This window comes from Oncorhynchus mykiss, chromosome 26 (assembly GCF_057628025.1).
Source record: "Oncorhynchus mykiss isolate SJ-2025 chromosome 26, ASM5762802v1, whole genome shotgun sequence".
NCBI lineage: Eukaryota > Metazoa > Chordata > Actinopteri > Salmoniformes > Salmonidae > Oncorhynchus > Oncorhynchus mykiss.
In genome coordinates this window covers 25,422,547-25,444,499 of record NC_143047.1, presented here as the reverse complement: position 1 = coordinate 25,444,499, position 21,953 = coordinate 25,422,547, and the positions used below count along the sequence as shown (strand labels likewise).

Sequence of the window (21,953 nt, the reverse complement as noted above, 5' to 3'; positions counted from 1 at the left end):
TACTACTCTTTCCCACAACTCTGTCTACATTACAGCAATGGGAGGAGTCATATCCCCCTTCTAATAGTGTCACTATTTGCTGATACATTTTAAGACAGTTACAACATGATCCTCCTCTCCAGTACTGTATATGGATTGTCTTTCCAGCCATGAAGTTAGTTTTGTTTCCTTGCAGTGTGCCATTCCTTCTCTTCTGCAATACTGTGATAAAGATCTTAATTGATTTCATCATTTTAGAGAGAATAGCAGGAGTGTTTCCTACTCCCATCTGGTGCTCATCAGAGCCTGACCCGGTTATGGTGTGCTACGTGAGCATGTGTGGCTCCAGAGGGACCTGTCCCTTCCTTGTGCTGATACAGGGATGTAGAAGGAGGTCACCAGCAGCCCACCACAACCCAGCCCACCACAGCCCAGCTCACTACAGCCCATCCCATCCCATCCCAGCCTGCTCCACTCCTGTTTGCAGTGCTTACAATTCCCTCCAACATTGTAGGTCATTCGGCCTCTCCTTCCATTTTGGGAAGGGCTTCCGGGGATATTTCGCCCTAGAAAAAAAATAATTATCGCATCTCCCTAATTCCCAATTATTATGCACAGGCTTATTTAAGAAAAAGGATTATATGTTTTGTGTGTTAGAGGATGGATTTGAATTTGACACTCCTCTACTTCTGTTCTGTGAGGAGTCCTACAGACAGATGAACCAGGCGAAGAGAGGAGAGGAGAGCTCAGCACGCAGGCTGTCATGTAAGCCATATTCTCTGGGGCCACCTCTTGGTGCACGTTGCTTCCTGCCGCAGGTAAAAGCGTCAGTGTGAGTGCTGTGTGTGAGCGTTAGGCTGTGCTGTCCTCTCCCTCCCATAGCGAGAGCAGCTCTGCTGGGTACCAGCTCCACCGTTCACCAGAGGACACATTACCCCACTGCTGACATGGAGAAGGTAAGGCGTTCTCTCAACGTTCTATTAACATTCCTATGACACGGCTGACATTACCTCAACTCTCTTTTTTCCCCACAAGTAGATTTTCTATTCTACTATTGTTTGTGTAGAGGCAATTGCAGAAATAGAATGAATGTATATGCGTGGACTTATTATTTGCTGTCTTAGCCCGAGGGTATTCAGACTCTCTCAAGTCTTTGATGTACTTCAGTGTATTTCTAACGAATTTTTTTTCCAAATAACTCTGAGGAGATAATGTTAACTGTTAACTGTAATGTGATGAGGATGAAGAGGTACACAACACGTTCTAAAAGAAGAAAGGATAAACCTGTGGAATTGGCATGACTTCAGTATGACCTGTTTTGTTATATTGTTGCAGCTGCATTTTGACATGTGATTTCAGTACATTTGAATGTGCACTTCATTCTGTGCTACTAGTTGTCTTTAAGCTGCATTAAAAGGGAAATGAATCAGCTGGTTGAGCAGCTTGTGTTTGTCACTCAACATGGCTTCATTTTGAGGAACTTGATTGAATGCATCTAACATTCTCTGGGAATAGCTCAGAATGTGTGAGCATCGACACAAGTAACCGCTCTGAGGAGTGTGATTTAGCCCAAAGTACAGAGGGAGGTAACACTAATACTTCTGACATATGTCACCCCATCTTTATATCAGACGACCTTGTTGTTTTGTGTGTGTGCTTGTGTGCGTGCGTGCTTGATGTGTGTCAATACATGACAGGTCTTCTCTATGTGTGGCAGCGTTGCTCAGAGTGCCCAGAGCCCAGGGTAGCCCAGAGCTTGTGTACATTCTGCAACAAGTGGCTGTGCTACCAGTGCACAGACATGCACCAGCACCAGAGAGCCACCCCTCAGTGCTCAGACCTGCACCAACACCAGAAGCCCACTACCCAATGTGTCGACCTGCACCAGAGGGACCAGATGGCCCCCAGCTCCGAACCAGGCAAGCATATCTCTGTCCCAGACAGGTTCTCCCATCCCTCACTGCCTCTCCAGTCTCCACATCCGAGTGTCTCTGGCCGGTTGGGTGGAGATGGGCTTCGTTTCCCCGGGGTCGTCATCAGACCTGTTTGGGTTTCTTTGTTTCAACTTTTCCCATGTCTGTTTGTTAATCATGTCTCAGTAGGAATGATTGTGATGAATTATGCATGCAGCCTGTAATGGTTGGTGGTACAGTAATGGTTCCTGCAGACCCTTATGTATTACAATTCCTTTTATCATGTGGCCCACATTCAGAGAGTGAACACTGAGAATGATACTATTTTTGTAGCAACAGTGTTATATTATTTGTGGATGCTGAAAAGCACGTTTCTAGGTCTCTACTCTTGGATGCTAAAAGGCGAAGTCATACTGTAACTCTGTGATCACATCTCACCTCTATTGCCACCTCTAAGTGTTGCTGTCTTAGTGTGTCAGTGTTTTGTTTTGGTGTTTTGGTGAGAACATCAGTTTGAAGTGTTGCGGGTGAGAAAGCGTAGCTCTGCAGGCAGGATGTGGTCACTCAGCATTTAGCACTGGGGCTGTGCTATGCAGTGCACAATAGGCCTTGTGGAGAGCATTGTGCAAAAGGCACTGCTCATTGGAGTGGTGTGTCCAGCAGAGTGCAGTAGGGTTGTGTATAGCGGATAGCTATCTTCAGCTGTGACTTTAATCAGGCTCTGTGGGCCTGTGTGCAGCAGTTTGCAGTGATGTGCTTGTTATGTTATAGGGTTGTGTTGAGCGCTTTACTGTTCTGTTGAGTCAATGTTTAATTGACTGTACTAACTAGGGCCATGCTTAGCAGTGTGTGTGTGTGTGTGTGTGTGTGTGTGTGTGTGTGTGTGTGTGTGTGTGTGTGTGTGTGTGTGTGTGTGTGTGTGTGTGCAGCAGCAGTACTGTGTATTGTTGGGGGCTGTGTTTACTCATCGTGACCCTGTGGTCTCTCTATCACATTGTGATCTGTTTCCTGCCCCTTGTGGTATGTGTGCGTTTGTGTGTGTGTGTGCATTTGTGTGTGCGTTTGTGCCTGCGCGTGTGTCTGTGACTGTGGGAAAACCTTCTGCATCACCCCAGAGTATAGACATAGGACCAACTTTAATGTGTACAGTGGATAGCCATCTGAACATCACCCATTCTTCTCAGTTAACCCCTCATAACAATGCTTAGGCCTGCTGTTTCATGACACAATCATTACCCAAGAGGGGAAATAAACACCAGCATCAGGATACAACAATTGGTTGTTACTGGTCTCAAAAGTCAATTAAAGGCTTCAGTCAATTTGGGTCCAGTTTTGAAATAAATTAACTAATGCCACATGGTGATTGCTTGGACTCCGTCCCAAATGATACCCTATTCTTACATAGTGCACTACTTTCGGCAAGAGCCCAGTAGGGAACAGGTGCTATTTGGGATACAACCTTAGTGTGAGGAAGTGATAACTTTGGGCAGGAAGTCTCATATGTGCTGCATAAGAATCAAATTTCCAGCTATTTATACAGATAATTTGCATAGAGTAGGAACTCTCATTACATTGCAAATCAAATGACTAATGCTGCATTTATTTTTAAAACATGGCCGTTTATGCATGCACACATGAAAGTCATTTGTTCTCTAGCAGCATTTGTTACTGTCTACATCCTGCGGTGTGAAGGTTTTGTTTGATTCTTCAAAAGCCAACCGAACTAAGTTATTAATCTAGATTGGCACTGGTCTTTCATTTCTCCGATCAAAGACCTTCTCTCTCTGCCCTATTTTCCATCTGTCTACCCATTCTTTAAGCCCAGAAATATTTACTAGATTTAAAGGATGCCATATTTTCCTAACCTAAAATAGTTTTGGAATGATGATGATACTGAATGACTCATGTAATGCATGTTAACTTGAGGCCAATATCAGATTCAACGTATTTTCCAACTCTAAAATAGAGTAGAGTGAGATTGCAGATAACATTTGAAGCAAAATTAAACAAAAATAAACAGGAAACATTCAGCGAAATAGTAGTTTGTCTTGTAGCTTGATATAACAATAGAATAAAACATTGATGTACATAAACTGTGTGCTGCCAGACATGAATGTTATTCAGTTGCCTTTTAGTAGGCCACTTTTGTTTACATGATGTGTCTTTGAACATTTGTTTGCGTGATATATCTTTGTGCATTTATTTTCTTGTACAGCACCAATTACTCCCAACGGCTTAAGCTGTAGTGTGAATTGCTTGTTTAGTCCTTCTCTGTGGTAATGCTATGCTTCTCTCTCCCCTCCCCCCTCTGCCTGGTAGGCCCTGGCTCGTGTGGCCGCCCCATCCTCATGTGCCACTCTCACAGACAAGAGCCCTTGGAGCTCTTCTGCGAGTCCTGTGACCTCATGTGCTGCAGCAGCTGTCACCTGTCCGCCCACAAGAACCACAGGTCAGTCCTTAGACACGGCACAAGGGCATTACAGTGAGGGGCTAACAGCAGGTTAAAAACCTCCTGCGTTGTGTCTGGTGCATATCTTCAACCTACCTAATTCTAATTCAGTCCATATGATACATTGCCCTGTTGCCTGTGATTTTGCAGCGCATTAGTGGTCCCAATAGTCCCTAACGTCATACAGTAACTATCCCTCAAGGAGATGCTTGAAATGAAAGGGTGTAAAGTGGTGAGGTTAAGTGGTGTTTCTATTGTATTATTTGACCCACTGTGATATCTGTTTGTCCTCAGGCTGGTGCACATTGGAAAGGCCCTGCAGGACCAACAGTGGCAGTTTGAGAGCCTGATGGCTCAGGTGGAGGAGAGGAGGTCTGCAGTGGAGAGCACAGCCAAACAGATAGAGGACAGGTAAGCTCCGCTTGTACAATACATTACTGACAGATGTGTAGAATGATCAGGAGTATACACTGATCTCATAAAGCAAGTGTAAAGCCAACAGCTGGTGGTCTCAGAAACCTGGCTCAAATTTACCAGAGCAATGTTGACGACATGTATATGTCCTCTCAAAGATCATATACAATACACTCTCCAACTCTGAATGAAATACCCATCTAACATATGTAAAGCATCCAAGTGCAATAAAGCACTTACACACCACAATCCATCAACTGTTTTGGTTTCTCTGTCAGTAATCAGAATGTCATTTATTTTCTCTGTGTTCCTCTCAGGCTGCACGGTGTAAAGATCACGCAGAGGAAGGCTGAGAACCAGATTAAAATGGCAAAGATGATTATGATGAATGAGCTGAACAAACGGGCCAACCTATTAATAGAGCAACTGGAGGTAATGACTTTCCCTCTCTCTCCCTCTCTTTCTCTCCCTCTCTCCCTCTCTCTCTCTCTCTCTCTCTCTCTCTTCCTCTCTCCCCTCAGTCTCAGTGTTTCCAGGGGCATTCATCTCCAGTGTCTAGCTGACCATAAAGTACATGTTCCTAATCAGGAGCGCTCCCAACATTATCTAATCAGTTCTGACCGCTCGCAATGGAGAGGCAATAATGATCTGTCAAAAAAGCAGGGATCTTAGGAATGAAATCCGGTGAAAAACAAGCCATTGATTAGCCCCTCTCTTTCCATCTGTAATTCACTCCCTCTGTGCCAGCAATTACACGTGAGCATGTTTCTGTCTGCCTCTGTGTGTGTGTGTGTTTGTGTGTGTGTGTGTGTGTGTGTGTGTGTGTGTGTGTGTGTGTGTGTGTGTGTGTGTGTGTGTGTGTGTGTGTGTGTGTGTGTGTGTGTGTGTGTGTGTGTGTGTGTGTGTGTGTGCGTGCGTGCGTGCGTGCGTGCGTGCGTGCGTGCGTGCGTGTAGAAGATCTCGGAGGACTTCCAGCGGCGTCTGGAGGACCAGCTGCAGGGGGAGATAGAGATGTGCAGCCAGCTGGACCACGTGCAGAACTTCATCAGCTGGGCAACAGCCCACCACCTCAAGAACCCACTTCTCTTCAGCAGGGAGCTGGTAGGTCTGAAGGGACAGAAGGGTGGGCTTGCGGGTCAAACACAAGGCCATTTTTTTGCCGCTTGTAAAATACCATGCAATGTTCTTGTCTCATTTAAAAACAGAGTAAGAAAAAAGTTCATTAGTGCTTTTACATTACGCCTGTCCTCCTTTAGATTTCTCTCCAGATGCAGCGCCTGCTTGAACCCCCACTACACTCAGACGCCTGGCTCCCTGTGAAGATCAAGTTCAACTGGGATGCCAGCTACTGGACTAAGCAGATCTCAACTTTGGGTAAACTAAGGCTTAAAGGACTTGGCTGCAGTAGCTTGGCTGCAGTGACTGGTTGTAAACTGGTTGTATGTAATTATTGAAAGTGTTGCATTTAATGCCTTCCTACTGGAGACCTGGCCTGATTCCTAAACTACAAGTATCTCTGTTGTTCTAGGTCAGCTCACTGCAGAGGGTGGAAATCGCTCCTACTCTGAGGGCGTGGCCTTCCCCAGCATCCTGAGGCCCCAGCCTATCACCTGCTTGTCCCTGCCATCTGTGTGCCATGGAGGGCGGGACCAGGGCTGTGCCTTCCAGGCCTGCTGTCAGCCCCAGATGTGCTGCCTCCACTGCATACCCCCACAGCCAGCTGTGCAGCTGGACAAGAACCAGCGGGAACCCAACCCCTACTCCGCCAGGTGTGCCCAGTCCACCCTCAGCTCTCCCTCCCTGGCCCTGCACCAAAGTCAGCTGCTGAGGTGCTGGGGCCCTGACAGTCCTCCAGGTCCACCAGCTGTGGTGCCCTCCTCCATGCAGCGTCCCCAACAGCCAGCGCATCTCCCGGCTGCTGACCCAGGCTTGCTCAGCTCCAGCTCCAACAGTGGAGGTCTTGGACTCCAGCCCCCAGCCACAGCCCTCTACCAGCCTCAGATTCAGCCGCTTCCCGACACTCATGCACAGCCAGCCACAGATGGGGCCTGGGAAGGCCAGGGCCAGCAGGCCAGCAGAGAGAGAGAGCAGACTCCTGGGCAGCCAACTGTGGACAGAGAGGTGTTGACAGAGCAGATCCAGGAGGGGAGCAGGGAGAAGACACATGTACAGACAGGGGTGGACAGAGAGGTGCTGACAGATGGGATCCAGCAGCAGCAGCAGCAGCAACAGCAGCAGCAGCAGCAGCTCCTGTCTCCCCTAGTGGCCGAACTGACAGTGGAGCAGCAGGAGGAAGAGCAGCAGGAGGCCAGGACTACACAGCCATCCAGAGACTGCAGAGATGGCAGGGTGAGTTGACCAAAGCACACTATAATGAACATCAGAGATGCTTAAACCATATCAACGTAGTAAAGCTGTCCATGTTTGCTCAGCGATAGTGCACTTTTGGCCCACGTTGGAGTTCCCCCATTGTTGTCTGTTGACCAGAGAGTTGTATAGGTCCCACAACCTCATTTCGCTTTCACTCTGTTGACTCCCCAGTGGTCACACTTGTCCCTCCTCATTCTCTATGGCCTTATAGACCTCACCACACACTCTGAGCTCAGAGGTGTCAAAACACACAGTCTTGCTCACAAACACCTCTCAGACTAACAGTAGCACACATGCCTCAGCCCTGCCTCGCTTCTGGCCAAGCACACATGCACACATAAACCACAGGTCACACACCTGTCCTGAAGAGGATAGTGCAAGGTACAGCCATTGTTTCACTTCGGTTGTGCATTATGGAAGAATAAAAAGCCAATGGGTTGAGGGAAGGCTGGATACAGTAAATTAGTTTCATGGTGTTATAATTGTAGCTCAAAGCACATTGTACCGCAGGGAGCTTCGCATTATTGCAAGTCTTAAACCCAGGCTGACAGCAGTATTTCCTGTCTCAATATCTACATACAGCGGATATTGAAAAAATTTGGGCAATAACTTTGTTTACGCCAAATTATCAGTCACAGTGGTTGACAGCTGCCCTGAAAACAGATGGTGCTACAGAAACCTGACTGGCTTCCATTTGAAGAAGGGACTATGCTTAAAAAAGAGGCACACTAACACAATCAAAGCACCAGCTATGCTGAAATATATTTTTTAAAACTTAAGTGCAGCATTGCAGTAAAGCTAAAAAAAGATTCTACTGTTTATTATTAGTACCCTTGGTGCCAGGGATTGAGCAACCGAATGATCACTGATCAAAAATGTTCCTCCTGCATGATTAAAACAACAGAGGCACATGATTTCCGCCTTGCCAAGACACAGTGAGTGAAAGTGAGAAGAAAAAGCGCTTGGGCGCAGCCACATACGTACTTAACCTGGTAATAATGAGACACTTGGGGAATTGGTGGAGCTGGGAGGTTGATTTCAGCTCTGGGTACACTTCTCTCAGATACATCCCTGTCTTCTGTCTCGCTCCCTCTTCCTCTAGAAGAGGATTATAGCTTTTTTCTCCACATTTAGACTCCTTCACACCTCTCCTCGGGGCGCGGATCAGGTAAGTGTTTTAACCGAGTGGTAATTATGAGCACATGTTCTGTGTCAACTGGTCTAAATCTCCATGGTGTGTGGCGTGCTGTGAGAAATAAGACAGAGAAAAAAAGGGAGGGAAGGAGAGGTGAGAGGAAGAGGAGGGGTGAGAGGAAGAGGAGGGGTGCTGAGACACAGGCTAGTGCTCAAGCTTTGTCAGGCGTATGGCTGCATTAGCACAGAGACACAGTTGCTGGGGGCTTTTTGGAAAACTTGCATTAATGAAATGATGACGAGAGGAGAAGGCCAATGGAGGAGAGATGGAAAGAGAGTCTAATCTGTGATGTGCTAATGCCGCTTATTCAAACGAGCCTAGCTAACGCACTTCTGATGGTGGATTTACATACGATAGTTGGTGTTGTAACTAAGCCCTTCATTATCAGTAGAATAACGGTGTTGTGAGCAGTAGTGTGGGTCATCTCTTGCTGAAATGAATGGGCTTTGCAGCGATTGTGTTGTTTTTAATCAGACAGGTAGGGCTCACAGAATGGATTCTGAGTGGCGTCCTTAGTGCGTGTGATACTGAAGGTGGTTCTGCCACACACCTCCCACCAGCGCACTGTCTCTCTGTTGCTATGACATGAATAGATGCACCTGTGTAGTATGATGCTCAGTCAGCAACAGTAGAGTGTGCTAAGGCAGTCTGCTTTTGTGTTTCTGTGTCCTGACAGAGATCCACTTCACTGGAGATGTCTGTGACGACCCATGGGTTCAGTGTTGATGCTCAGAGCAGCAGGCCCAGCTCACTGTGTGGGAGGAAGAGTCGATCCCAGAGCATCCCACCAGAACTGGCAGGCCCCTCCAGCAGCCCTTCCACAGACAGGCCCCTGGGGGCCACCCACAGCTTAGCAACAGCAACAGCAGCCGTGGAACGGGGACGCATGGCAGACCAGGTAACCCATTAACCCATCAATGAACAGAGACCTGCTGCCATAGAGATCCTATAATTCATGTAATTCCATGCCTACTGCTACCAAGGAGAGTGCAGGTGAAAGGTCATGGCTGACTGGAGACAAGCAATTCTCAATAAATGACTGGCATTCTATTATAAGATTTTCAATGGACAATTAATGGACATTTTAATTGTGATCGAGGGTCATGCCTATTCTCTTCAACTTCCATTATTACATGTCAGCTTCTTAAGGCTGTCTAGCTGTTAAGGCTGTTCTGATCAGAGCTTTTATAAGAGACATGCCATTATACAGTTCCATTAGGGACATTACAGTATAGCTACAAAGAAAAGAACATTGTAAAAGAAAACAACATTCCAAATACTGTATCTAGTACAATATGTCAGATGAAAAAGCAATTTTAAGGCACAGTCTCAGCAGTTTGGGATTTGATTTTAAAGGGATACATATAAATGTGGCAGAAAGGTTTGGCTGTCAGACTTAAAACCTTGTTCTTGTTACACACTTGGCAATATAAATTCTTTGCAGAGGGTAAAACACATTACCAAAAAATAGAACTGATACAGCAATGAATCCATTTGCTTTTATTGCAAACAAATTGGACAAAGTTGCTAGTGTTGCTGTTTAAAGGTACATTTAACAAAATTACCTCTTTGGGTCAATCAGATTCCAGGTTTTTGGTGGCAAAGCCTTTTCTTGTTTTTGTCTCTGCAGTTGACTTTGTAGCATGATGTAGTACAATACCCATAATGTTTTGTAACGATATCTGGTTTATCTTACTAAACACATTCCTAAAGCTAACACTAAGGTGTCCCTCCTCCTTATTCTTACAGACTTTGGATGTAAAATATGGTTGGTGTCTGTGCTTGATATAGTAGTTGATGTTGATTATGACTGATTCCCTCCCTCAGCAGGGTTTTATGGATCTCAGGCGGAGGAGGCTGTCTTCTGATGGAGTGATACGATCTGTGGCCTCCCTGGAGAGATCCTTAGTCACTCCTCCCTCCAGAGGCCAGCCCAACCTACGCCTGTCACCTTTGACCATTTACAAGACAGAGCCTGGTACTGAGCTACTTACTTCCAAATATTATATACAGTGCCTTGCGAAAGTATTCGGCCCCCTTGAACTTTGCGACCTTTTGCCACATTTCTGGCTTCAAACATAAAGATATAAACTGTATTTTTTTGTGAAGAATCAACAACAAGTGGGACACAATCATGAAGTGGAACGACATTTATTGGATATTTCAAACTTTTTTAACAAATCAAAAACTGAAAAATTGGGCGTGCAAAATTATTCAGCCCCTTTACTTTCAGTGCAGCAAACTCTCTCCAGAAGTTCAGTGAGGATCTCTGAATGATCCAATGTTGACCTAAATGACTAATGATGATAAATACAATCCACCTGTGTGTAATCAAGTCTCCGTATAAATGCACCTGCACTGTGATAGTCTCAGAGGTCCGTTAAAAGCGCAGAGAGCATCATGAAGAACAAGGAACACACCAGGCAGGTCCGAGATACTGTTGTGAAGAAGTTTAAAGCCGGATTTGGATACAAAAAGATTTCCCAAGCTTTAAACATCCCAAGGAGCACTGTGCAAGCGATAATATTGAAATGGAAGGAGTATCAGACCACTGCAAATCTACCAAGATCTGGCCGTCCCTCTAAACTTTCAGCTCATACAAGGAGAAGACTGATCAGAGATGCAGCCAAGAGGCCCATGATCACTCTGGATGAACTGCAGAGATCTACAGCTGAGGTGGGAGACTCTGTCCATAGGACAACAATCAGTCGTATATTGCACAAATCTGGCCTTTATGGAAGAGTGGCAAGAAGAAAGCCATTTCTTAAAGATATCCATAAAAAGTGTTGTTTAAAGTTTGCCACAAGCCACCTGGGAGACACACCAAACATGTGGAAGAAGGTGCTCTGGTCAGATGAAACCAAAATTGAACTTTTTGGCAACAATGCAAAACGTTGTGTTTGGCGAAAAAGCAACACAGCTCATCACACTGAACACACCATCCCCACTGTCAAACATGGTGGTGGCAGCATCATGGTTTGGGCCTGCTTTTCTTCAGCAGGGACAGGGAAGATGGTTAAAATTGATGGGAAAATGGATGGAGCCAAATACAGGACCATTCTGGAAGAAAACCTGATGGAGTCTGCAAAAGACCTGAGACTGGGATGGAGATTTGTCTTCCAACAAGACAATGATCCAAAACATAAAGCAAAATCTACAATGGAATGGTTCAAAAATAAACATATCCAGGTGTTAGAATGGCCAAGTCAAAGTCCAGACCTGAATCCAATCGAGAATCTGTGGAAAGAACTGAAAACTGCTGTTCACAAATGCTCTTCATCCAACCTCACTGAGCTCGAGCTGTTTTGCAAGGAGTAATGGGAAAAAAATTCAGTCTCTCAATGTGCAAAACTGATAGAGACATACCCCAAGCGACTTACAGCTGTAATCGCAGCAAAAGGTGGCGCTACAAAGTATTAACTTAAGGGGGCTGAATAATTTTGCACGCCCAATTTTTCAGTTTTTGATTTGTTAAAAAAGTTTGAAATATCCAATAAATGTCGTTCCACTTCATGATTGTGTTCCACTTATTGTTGATTCTTCACAAAAAAATACAGTTTTATATCTTTATGTTTGAAGCCTGAAATGTGGCAAAAGGTCGCAAAGTTCAAGGGGGCCGAATACTTTCGCAAGGCACTGTATAAACATATGAACACTGAGAAATGAATACAATATCATCATCACTAATATCCAAATTCTGCTTTCACATCAGTTAAATGGATTCATCAAATTATTATTCTTTCTCCTGTTTACCAGATTATGTTTATGCATATGATGAGACTGGGCATGACGTCAAAGGAAAATGCAGAATACCAAGAAAGACTCCAGACAACAGGTACATTCTATTTAAACATCACACTAATCTTCAAAAAATTTGTTGAAGTCAAAAGGGGAAAAACTGCAGTTATGTGTCTTCACCACTTCCCTCTTCATACATCAGTGACAGGGAGGTTCAGAAGGAACCTGGGAGTTCCAGTTCCAAGGTTCCAGTGGTGTGTTTGGAAAGGCTGAAGATCCTGGTGTCTCGGATCCCACCACAGGGGCGGCGACAGAGTGACCCTCTGCCAGACACTGCAACAGAAAGGACCGGACCTGTTCCACAGAGGGGATGGAAGGACAAGATGACTGAGGTAGGCTCCACTAAAACACTGTGAACTCTCTTCTCTTCCAGAAAGCCTATGATGTCAGATTATACTAGTTTCATAACCACAATAAACATTATGTCTGAACTAGTTTTGTCCGCCAGCTGGTTCTTATAAGCGGCAGAAATTAGCCCGGAGAAGAGGTCTGAACTAAATTGCAATGTGTTTCAGATCACGGTAAAATACTACTGGCATGTTCTAAATGTCAAACTCTGTACTTTGTCTACAGGGAATATCAAAAGAAGCCAAGGTCGCAACGGTCAGCCTGTCTCTGGATAAACAATACTCAGAGAGACACACTATCAATCAATCTCTCCCACCTCTAGTAATCAATGATTGGCCTGAGCATGGAAGACACAGTCCTCACAAAGAGCTCACACTGCAAGTACCCGCCACTGACCTTGTATCACCTCCACCTTTCTCTGCACCCGACCTTGACTCTGACTCAGATCCCAGGTCAATCTCAGAAATAGTTTCTGACCCGGAACTGGACTCAGACCCACAACCAGAATCGGATCCCCAGCAAGAGTCTGACCCACAACCAGAATCTGACCCACAAGCTGAGTCTGCATCGGAGGTTGGTCTGGAATCAGTTGCTGATGAGGAATCTCCTGATGAGGCTGCTACAGAATCTGAACCTAGTGTGGAATCAGAACCTAGTGTGGAATCAGAACCTAGTGTGGAATCAGAACCTAGAGTGGAATCAGAAAGTAGTGAAGAATCAGAGAATGGTTTAGAATCAGAGAATGGTGAAGACCTGGATGCTGATGCGGAATCGGAGGCTGATATGGAATCAGACCTCCAACCTGACCCTGGCTCAGACCCCCGTTTTCCATCTGAAACACGTCCGGGATTAGATTCAGACCTGGAATCAGACTGTGCACAACCCCCTGAATCACAAGGGTCTGCAGAATCTGGACCAGATCTTGAATCGGAGCCAGACTCAGCCACTGACCCAGCCTCTATCACTCCTGACCCAGCCTCTCTAAGTCCTGAACCAGGAGTGGAGTCCCCTCCAGCCCAGAGGTCCCTGCATGCAGACCCTGGTCCACACATGCATTGTGAAGGAGCTGAGCAGGCCCTGCCTGGGGCAGAGACCATGGAGATGGAAAGTGAAGACTTCTGTGCCGTGTGTCTGATCGGAGGAGACCTTCTGTGCTGTGACCGCTGTCCCAAAGTATTCCACCTGTCCTGCCATGTGCCTGCTCTCCTCAGCTTCCCCACGTAAGTCATATCACCACCATAAGTCATAGACTGGGTCCCAAATCGCATCCAATTCCCTTTATAATGCATTACTATTGACCAGGGCTCACAGGGCTCATGGGGCACATAAGGTTCATAGGGCTCATAGGGCTCATAGGGCTCATAGAGCTCATAGGGCTCATATGGCTCATAAGGCTCATAGGGCTCATAGAGCTCATAAGGTTCATAGGGCTCATAAGGCTCATAGGGCTCATAAGGCTCATAGGGCTCATAGGGCTCATAAGGCTCATAAGGCTCATAGGGCTCATAGGGCTCATAGGGCTCATAAGGCTCATAGGGCTCATAAGGCTCATAGGGCTCATAAGGCTCATAGGGCTCATAAGGCTCTGGTCAAAAGTAGAATAAGGGCCATTTGTGACGCCTCACTTCTCTCATCCATCAGTCTTGTCTACACTACTGCTCTGTGGTTGAAGATAGCCAATGTCTGCCTCTGTGTCCTCTTCCACTTCAGGGGTGACTGGGTGTGTACCTTCTGCAGAGATATCCTGCAGCCAGAGGTGGAGTATGACTGTGAGAACCAGAGGCTGGCTGCAGAATGTTCAGGAAAGCCACTACCTCATGGTCTCTCTGCTTGTGACCAGAGAGTAAGTATTATTCTTCATTATGAAAATGTAAATCAACTGACACTGGACTCAACATATTACTGGTAATGACCAGTCAGTAGTGTCAAGGAGGGCTCAATGTCTTCTGTAAGTGGGGTTTCACACCTACTAGTTACAGTAAATGTTATTTATCGTAAGAAATCAATGTTGTCCCCCCTCTGTAGAAATGTGAGAGGTTGACTCTGTTGATCTGCAGCAACATGCTAAGTGCTCCCTTCCATGAGCCGGTCAGTCCACTGGTAAGTGATCCCAATCTTATTCTTAATCAGCATGTTAGTATTCACAATACTCTGCAAAAACACAGTGATCTGGTTTAATAAAACATGTTTTGAAACCTAGGCTCGCCACTACTACCAGATAATCAAAAGGCCCATGGATCTGTCTGTGATCAGGGCCAAACTGAGCAAGAGGAGCACTCACCACTACTATTCACCTGAGGAATTTGTGTCTGATGTCTCCCTCATGTTCAGGAACTGTGCAAAGTTCAATTATGTAAGTTATATAGATTAATAATAATAATTTAGTGATAGAGGTTTAACTGTATATATTGACCACTCTTTCAGTGCTATATTGCAAATGCATATTTTATTGTATAATTTACATTATTAAATGTCCCACAATGCAATTGTAAGTACTGATCTGGGTCACAGTAGTAAAACCTGAGATGAGCTGTGTTTAATTTCTGGTTTCTCTGTCTGTCCTCCAGCCGGACTCAGAGGTGGCCCAGGCAGGTCGCAGCCTGGAGATGTTTTTCAGCTCCAGACTCAGGGAGGTGTTCCCAGACAGGGCCTTCCCTGCAGCCGAGGATGACTCCGACAGCGATGAGTACGACGAGGTGTACAGAGCAGCTGAGGGAGGCTTCCCCTGGCCAGAGAAGAGAGAGCAGTGCCACAGGAAGAGGAAGAGGAGGCACTCTCTCAGCTGGAGGAAGCATAACTTCTAGTTGTAGGCAGTGAAGCAGAGCCTATCACTGGCTATTTTGAAGGACAGTATGACATGATATTGCACTGGACGTTTCCATCCAAGAGAGGAAGCTGAGTTTTTATGAAGGGATTGTATGTACATATTTACATTTTGAGAATTGTACTTCTTCATTATAAAGGTTATCTGCTCTTAATTTGGACTGATATTTGTGTCAAATATTATTGTATAAGTATAATCTGACTTACATCTTTATACTTAATATGCCTTTATAAACTGCGTTTCTGGTATTTGTTTTTTGTTTAAGATATATTTGGAGATTCTACCTATATTTGGAGATTCTCCATCATATATATAGCAAAACCTACAAGGTCAGTATTGATAAATGGTAAACATATTTATAAATGTTAAACTCTACAATATCTTGTTTTATATATCAATATTGAATGTTTTCAGTGGCTAAATGATTGCAGGCAATTAGTAAATACAGACTATTAATGTTAATATTTCTGTCTTGCATTTAATATATATATATATTATATATATATATATATATATATATATATATGTCTCTCTGTCCTATATGCACTTGAAGTACAGTATAGAATGTTATGTATGGCCTCCCTTTTTTTACGGTAATGATTTGAGTGACTGACAGAGGGCGCCCTAGCAGCAATGACTGAGAACAAAGGAAAAGGTTAAGTTCATATTGAACCAAGGGGGTATTCAAAGAAGATTAAGATAAATACAAAAATGAACATACCTTTAGTTGAAATTGCCACAATAGTATTGCAAGGCACGTATGCTTTAGATTGGCATTTGTTCAATCCTAATGAAATCCTACTTCATTAGGATAAGGCCAGTATTAATAATGATTATTTCTCAGGCTTAATGGGAGTGGAAGGTATTTGATCCAGTGTGAATAAGTAGAAAGAGCTGGAGAAGTTAAGAGAGACTTAAGAGTAATGTTATGTTATTTCAACTTTCTGTAGTTTCTATGTAGAATGTACATGTTAGTTTTTCATTTATGTAAAATGGCTGCTGCAATACAGTAGAGCTGGCTGTATTTTTTTAAAGGTTGCTGCAAATTAATAGCTGAAATTAACTGTCGGATCAAGCTAAGTTTGCTATTTGAATAAACAAACGGACTTAAAACAATTGTAGGTATTTTTTCTCTGTAGTATTTCATTTGGACTTTTCAATATGGACTATCTCTGCTTCCATCTCTAATATTGAATCCTAAACGCTACAAAGACCCTCTCAGAGTTAACTGGTATCAAGAAATGTCCATTTAATAAAGAATAGTTGAAAAGAAAAGTGCTCTATTTGAAACGGTCCTTGCTATTCTTCTACGATTCCTTTTGATTCCTCATTTCTATCCTGTCTGAAGTTATTTTATGGGGTCATGGAAATAATAAATGTCTATCTTTAACCAACAACGGCATGTTTTGTATCAACATAGTCTTCTTGCTAGTTACTACCTAAAATATATGTAATAAGCTTAAAGGTATGCTGAGTAATTTCCTGAGTTTTGGGGGATTTGACAGAATGGGGTTGTGATTACTTGCCAACAGTCAAGTGTCAGTCAGTCTCCCACCACTTCTCCATATGGGTTGCCTACTGGAGACATGGAGACAGAGCAACAGTGGGAATTAATGCAGAAGACTTCTCAGGATTGTGAGTTTGTTATTCAAACCATGAAGGAAAATAATCTCCTAAAATAACCACATTTATGTTGATGTAAGCTATTTCACAACTTCTTTCATCTTCCTTTATTTACAGCAGCTTGTCATATCCAAGAAAGATAACATGCCTTACTAAATATTTAATGGAGATAAAAACGTGTTTAAAAGTTGCTGTGTCAGCCTACCATGCAGACTTTCCTCAAAGCCCTGATTCTCTGTTTGTCCAAAACTTTTCCTACCTAAAAGTTATTTTCTCTTAATGAGTTAGAACATTATGCGTTGCCTGAAACCCTTCAAATCATTCACTTTGAGTGTAATCTTCCATTAAAGGTGATTCACAGGGTCCTTATGGTTGCTTATGGTCGAGGGAAGTGAATGATGTATGATTAATCCTGGCTCCCTTTGAAAACCACCGGCTAGCCCCGACCAATTTTCAAATTCAATTATCCTCGATAGTCTTGATTGAACCATTATGCAGACATTAAAGCATTCCACACTGAAATGTTTCACTAAAGGCACAAGAATAATCTGCCGTTGGGGCAGCAGGTAGCCTAGTGGTTAGAGCGTTGGGCCAGTAACCAAAAGGTTACTAGAGCGAATCCCCGAGCTGACAAGGTACAAATATGTTGTTCTGCTCCTGAACAAGGCAGTTAACCCACTGTTCCTAGGTCGTTATAAATAAGAATTTGTTCTTAACTGACTTGCCTAGTTAAATAACAGAGCAGCCTGGTGGATACAGGGCCGACTCTAGCCTTTTGGGGGCCCTAAGCATAATTTGGTTGGTTTTACAACTACTTTCCTGCAATTCTACACATTTTGCCATGACTTATACCATGTTAATATGATATCTGAGTGAGAATGACTAACAAAATCAATTGAGGTCCCCTGGGCATGTGCCCGGTCGGTAATTCGACCATGATTAAGATAAGATATACTTTATTAGTCCATACAAGATGGAAATTAGTATTCTGTTTTTATCCAACCTGAAATTACAAGAGAAAAACTGCTGATGCACAACCAAATTCTGAAATTGCACCTTGTGTTTTCTACTATTCTAACTCTCAACAGTGGGTCGGGGGTCCCCTAGCTATTGCGGGGCCTTAAGTGGTTGCTTATGTCGCTTATACCTGGGGCTGGCCCTGGCTGGACTGTAATGAGGACACAGCCTGATTCTGTGAGTGGTGAGCAGTGAGAAGCGATGCTGTCTTGACTGTGGGCTAGCTAGCAGCAGACTGGTGGGTCTTCGCATCACAGAGAGGGGAGTGGTCTTTTGGACAGCTCAGACATTTCCATCATTGACCGTAAGTCATTTTCTCTCGAGACGCAATCATGGCAGCCTATTAATGATGATAGGATCATCTTAATGTGGGGGAGTCTGGAAAAGACTTTAGCAGTTGTGAGCAACAAGATGATAAAACACACTGTAGTCTTGGCAAAACAATCTCATAGTACACTAACCACCATCATTAAGTATTAACTAAAGAATACGATCTTTGCTCCTTTCATCCTCGCTCTAACCATACGTTTGAATGTTTTAATCAAGGAAAAGCATGATGGATTTAATGGATTTGCATGTCCACTGAAATCCATGTAGTTAGGCCAAAGAGGAGTCTTTCAAAAGTTAAGAAATCCTAAGCCCAAAATTCTAATGAAAAAAGCTAACTATAAATAGAATTTCAGCAAGGAGCACTTAAAACGTGCCAACTTTAGCACCTAGAGGCTGACCAGCAGTGATTCATTTGTATCAAAAGACCTCTCACATATATTCCCGTCTAAAAATGTACTGGATCAAAAGTGAATTCCTTGCCCCTCCAAGTGGTTGCAGTTCTCCCTTGATGAAAGGAACCAAGCTGGGTTACTTGTTCCATCCCAAGAGATGACATCATCTTTCCTTCCTGAGAGAAACACATTTGCTCTCAGTAAATCTTATTATTCCAGTGAATCCTGCCCCACCACCCCACGGATGCATTCCAAATGGCATCTTATTTCCTACAAAGTGTATTAATTTTGACCAGAGCCATACGAGCCATGGTCCAAAGAAGTGCACTATACAGGGAATTGGGTGCCATTTGGGATGCACAATCTCACTCCAATAGACTCATTCTGGTTCATCTCTACAGACAGTATCCTGATGAGTCTTCAATCAGATCAGAGTGCTGTCTGGGAGAATTCCCTCAATACCTGCAGGATTAAGACACTGATTGTCTGCCTGCTGTCCTGACAATGCTGGAGGGTGATCCTGCTCCCAGGAGGTTCTCCTGAAGACAGACATGATGTAATCACTCAGCCTGCAGCGTGTAAACCTCTCTTTACCCTGGAAATGCTGCTCTGCTGCTGGCCCCTGTCTCAGATCAAGAGCACACATCACTTTTTTCTTAACATTACCAATAAAGGATAACATTTTTGCAGGACTAGTGGTGTTTTTCCCCCCTTTTTTCTGCAAGTAAAAATGATGTGATTACTACTCAACTTTAGGGGAATGGTGTAGTTCATAAACGTTCCAAACCTTATGAACTACCTCCTTACTCTATTTGGTATTGTGATGCTTGTTTTTGATTAGCCACACATATAGGAGCAGGGATTTATTTTAATAGGTAAATCGGCAGCATTGCTTTTAAGGGGAGCCCCAAGTGTTTTGTATGTGGTGAAGTCATGTGTTATTGTCGAATAACAATAGTTCGACCCCCTCGATGCATTTGGGGTAATAGTCCCAAGTGGCAGTTTGAGATCAGTTCATGGCTGTTTCTGGAGAGAAGTTGGTATGAACAGCGATTGTCTGCCTGACAACATGAGGGATTTCCGGCTGAAGGTTAAAAGTCTCCTATGACTGTGGGTTGATACACTTCCACAAGTCCAGAGCCATTAGGGTATGGTAGGGCCCAAACTGCAGTCTAGGGACTGGATCTGAAAGACAGAAATAATACACTAAATACGGTTGTTGAGGGACAATCGTCTTCATTTGTGTGTTTTCAAGAGTACCACTCTCTGGTTGTTATTTCATGAGAGCTCTTAGATAATAACTGGTACAGTATATAGAAACATGGCCTAATAAGTGACAAGGGCATTGTTGTTACCTGTTTTTACTCCATCCACCATTATAGGCATTCCCCCAGCCGTTTTGTTCTGTCTTGTATTCTACTTGATTCTACCTGATCCTCCTCTGATAAAGGTAGTTGCGTAACACAGCATCACATCTTCCAGTCTAGCTGTTTATTGTCACTCTCACACCATAAAGTGCTGGCTTCATTGATTGTCATAATGTGATGTTGTCTGCTTTGAATTTGTCCAAAGTGTCCTTTTTCTGTTCAGTGTTCAGTCTTGTCTCCCTGCTGTGCTTCCCTCAGTGTAGCTTATTGATTTGATTCTACTCATGGAACAATCAGGCAACAATGTGCTGCATCATTTTTGGTCCTGGGCACATTTTAAGCCTTTTATTCCTGGGGTCTGCGACCTTTCAGGTAACAGACGTAAAATGAAACATAACAGGATAATTATGCGACACCCCTGTGAACTTTAGTCAAAAATGACAGTGGTAGACAGTGGTAGACAGTGGTAGACATGGGGAAAAACAGCCGGTGGAAAAAATACAAATAAATGAATGGACTTTTTGACGTGAAGCAGTCCATGAAATTGAAGTTTGGAGAATTTAATGAATTTCTTAGTTCTTTTTGAACTGTGGGGGGAAAAAGGGAAAGTGGATTGTTGTACCTCCCTTTCAAAGGTACTGAACCCGGCAATCAAACCATGCCTCATACGTTGGACATATGTTGGCATTTAATGCTGTGCAGTTGGAGCTTATGTGTTAGCCATGGTAATTGGGAGGTATCAGCGGTATTAACTGTTTCTGGTCTCCCTAAAGCCCTGTCCATCCCCACAGCACGGCAAATGTGCAACAGCTTACATAGTGTGTACCCAGAGGCCGGGACTGTAGGCTGGTACAGTGAATGTGAAAGAGCCATATAGAAAGCATCAAAGTTTTGTCTTGTTAGATGTCTGCATTGTAAATTGCACATCAAAGATATTACAATTTTCTGCCATGTCCTGAGTGGGGAAAACAATAAATGAAAGAAAGTAATAAAATTATCTGGAAAATATACACTGCTCAAAAAAATAAAGGGAACACTAAAATAACACATCCTAGATCTGAATGAATTAAATATTCTTATTAAATACTTTTTTCTTTACATAGTTGAATGTGATGACAACAAAATCACACAAAATGTATCAATGGAAATCAAATGTATCAACCCATGGAGGTCTGGATTTGGAGTCACACAAACTTAAAGTGGAAAAGCACACTACAGGCTGATCCAACCTTGATGTAATGTCCTTAAAACAAGTCAAAATGAGGCTCAGTAGTGTGTGTGGCCTCCACTTGCCTGTATGACCTCCCTCTAACGCCTGGGCATGCTCCTGATGAGGTGGCGGATGGTCTCCTGAGGGATCTCCTCCCAGACCTGGACTAAAGCATCCGCCAACTCCTGGACAGTCTGTGGTGCAACGTGGCGTTGGTGGATGGAGCGAGACATGATGTCCCAGATGTGCTCAATTGGATTCAGGTCTGGGGAACGGGCGGGCCAGTCCATAGCATCAATGCCTTCCTCTTGCAGGAACTGCTGACACACTCCAGCCACATGAGGTCTAGCACTGTCTTGCATTAGGAGGAACCCAGGGCCAACCGCACCAGCATATGGTCTCACAAGGGGTCTGAGGATCTCATCTCGGTACCTAATGGCAGTCAGGCTACCTCTGGCGAGCACATGGAGGGCTGTGCGGCCCCCCAAAGAAATGCCACCCCACACCATGACTGACCCACCCCCAAACCGGTCATGCTGGAGGATGTTGCAGGCAGCAGAACGTTCTCCACGGCGTCTCCAGACTCTGTCATGTCTGTCACATGTGCTCAGTGTGAACCTGCTTTCATCTGTGAAGAGCACAGGGCGCCAGTGGTGAATTTGCCAATCGTCCTGCACGGTGTTGTGCTGTAAGCACAACCCCCACCTGTGGACGTCGGGCCCTC

At 44.2% G+C, this 21,953-nt stretch overlaps 1 protein-coding gene across 5 annotated transcripts; it reads left to right on the top strand.

The window, feature by feature from the left end:
• Nucleotides 1-509: 509 nt before the first annotated feature.
• On the top strand, nucleotides 510-16,403 carry LOC110506687 (tripartite motif-containing protein 66). Of its 5 annotated transcripts, XM_090222583.1 has the most exons (18): nucleotides 510-744; nucleotides 862-935; nucleotides 1,697-1,898; nucleotides 4,212-4,341; nucleotides 4,636-4,752; nucleotides 5,073-5,187; nucleotides 5,710-5,856; nucleotides 6,012-6,129; nucleotides 6,284-7,104; nucleotides 8,997-9,218; nucleotides 10,148-10,298; nucleotides 12,077-12,155; nucleotides 12,261-12,450; nucleotides 12,692-13,686; nucleotides 14,177-14,309; nucleotides 14,492-14,566; nucleotides 14,667-14,819; nucleotides 15,034-16,403. In XM_090222583.1, the coding sequence occupies exons 1-18, from the start codon at nucleotides 621-623 to the stop codon at nucleotides 15,268-15,270; spliced, it is 4,083 nt and encodes a 1,360-aa protein (XP_090078709.1). In that variant the 5' UTR covers nucleotides 510-620; the 3' UTR covers nucleotides 15,271-16,403. The 5 variants fall into 5 exon arrangements, with proteins under 5 accessions (XP_090078709.1, XP_090078708.1, XP_036819233.2 ...); XM_090222582.1 differs by having other exon boundaries at nucleotides 684-935; nucleotides 10,151-10,298; XM_036963338.2 differs by having other exon boundaries at nucleotides 684-935.
• Nucleotides 16,404-21,953: the final 5,550 nt, after the last annotated feature.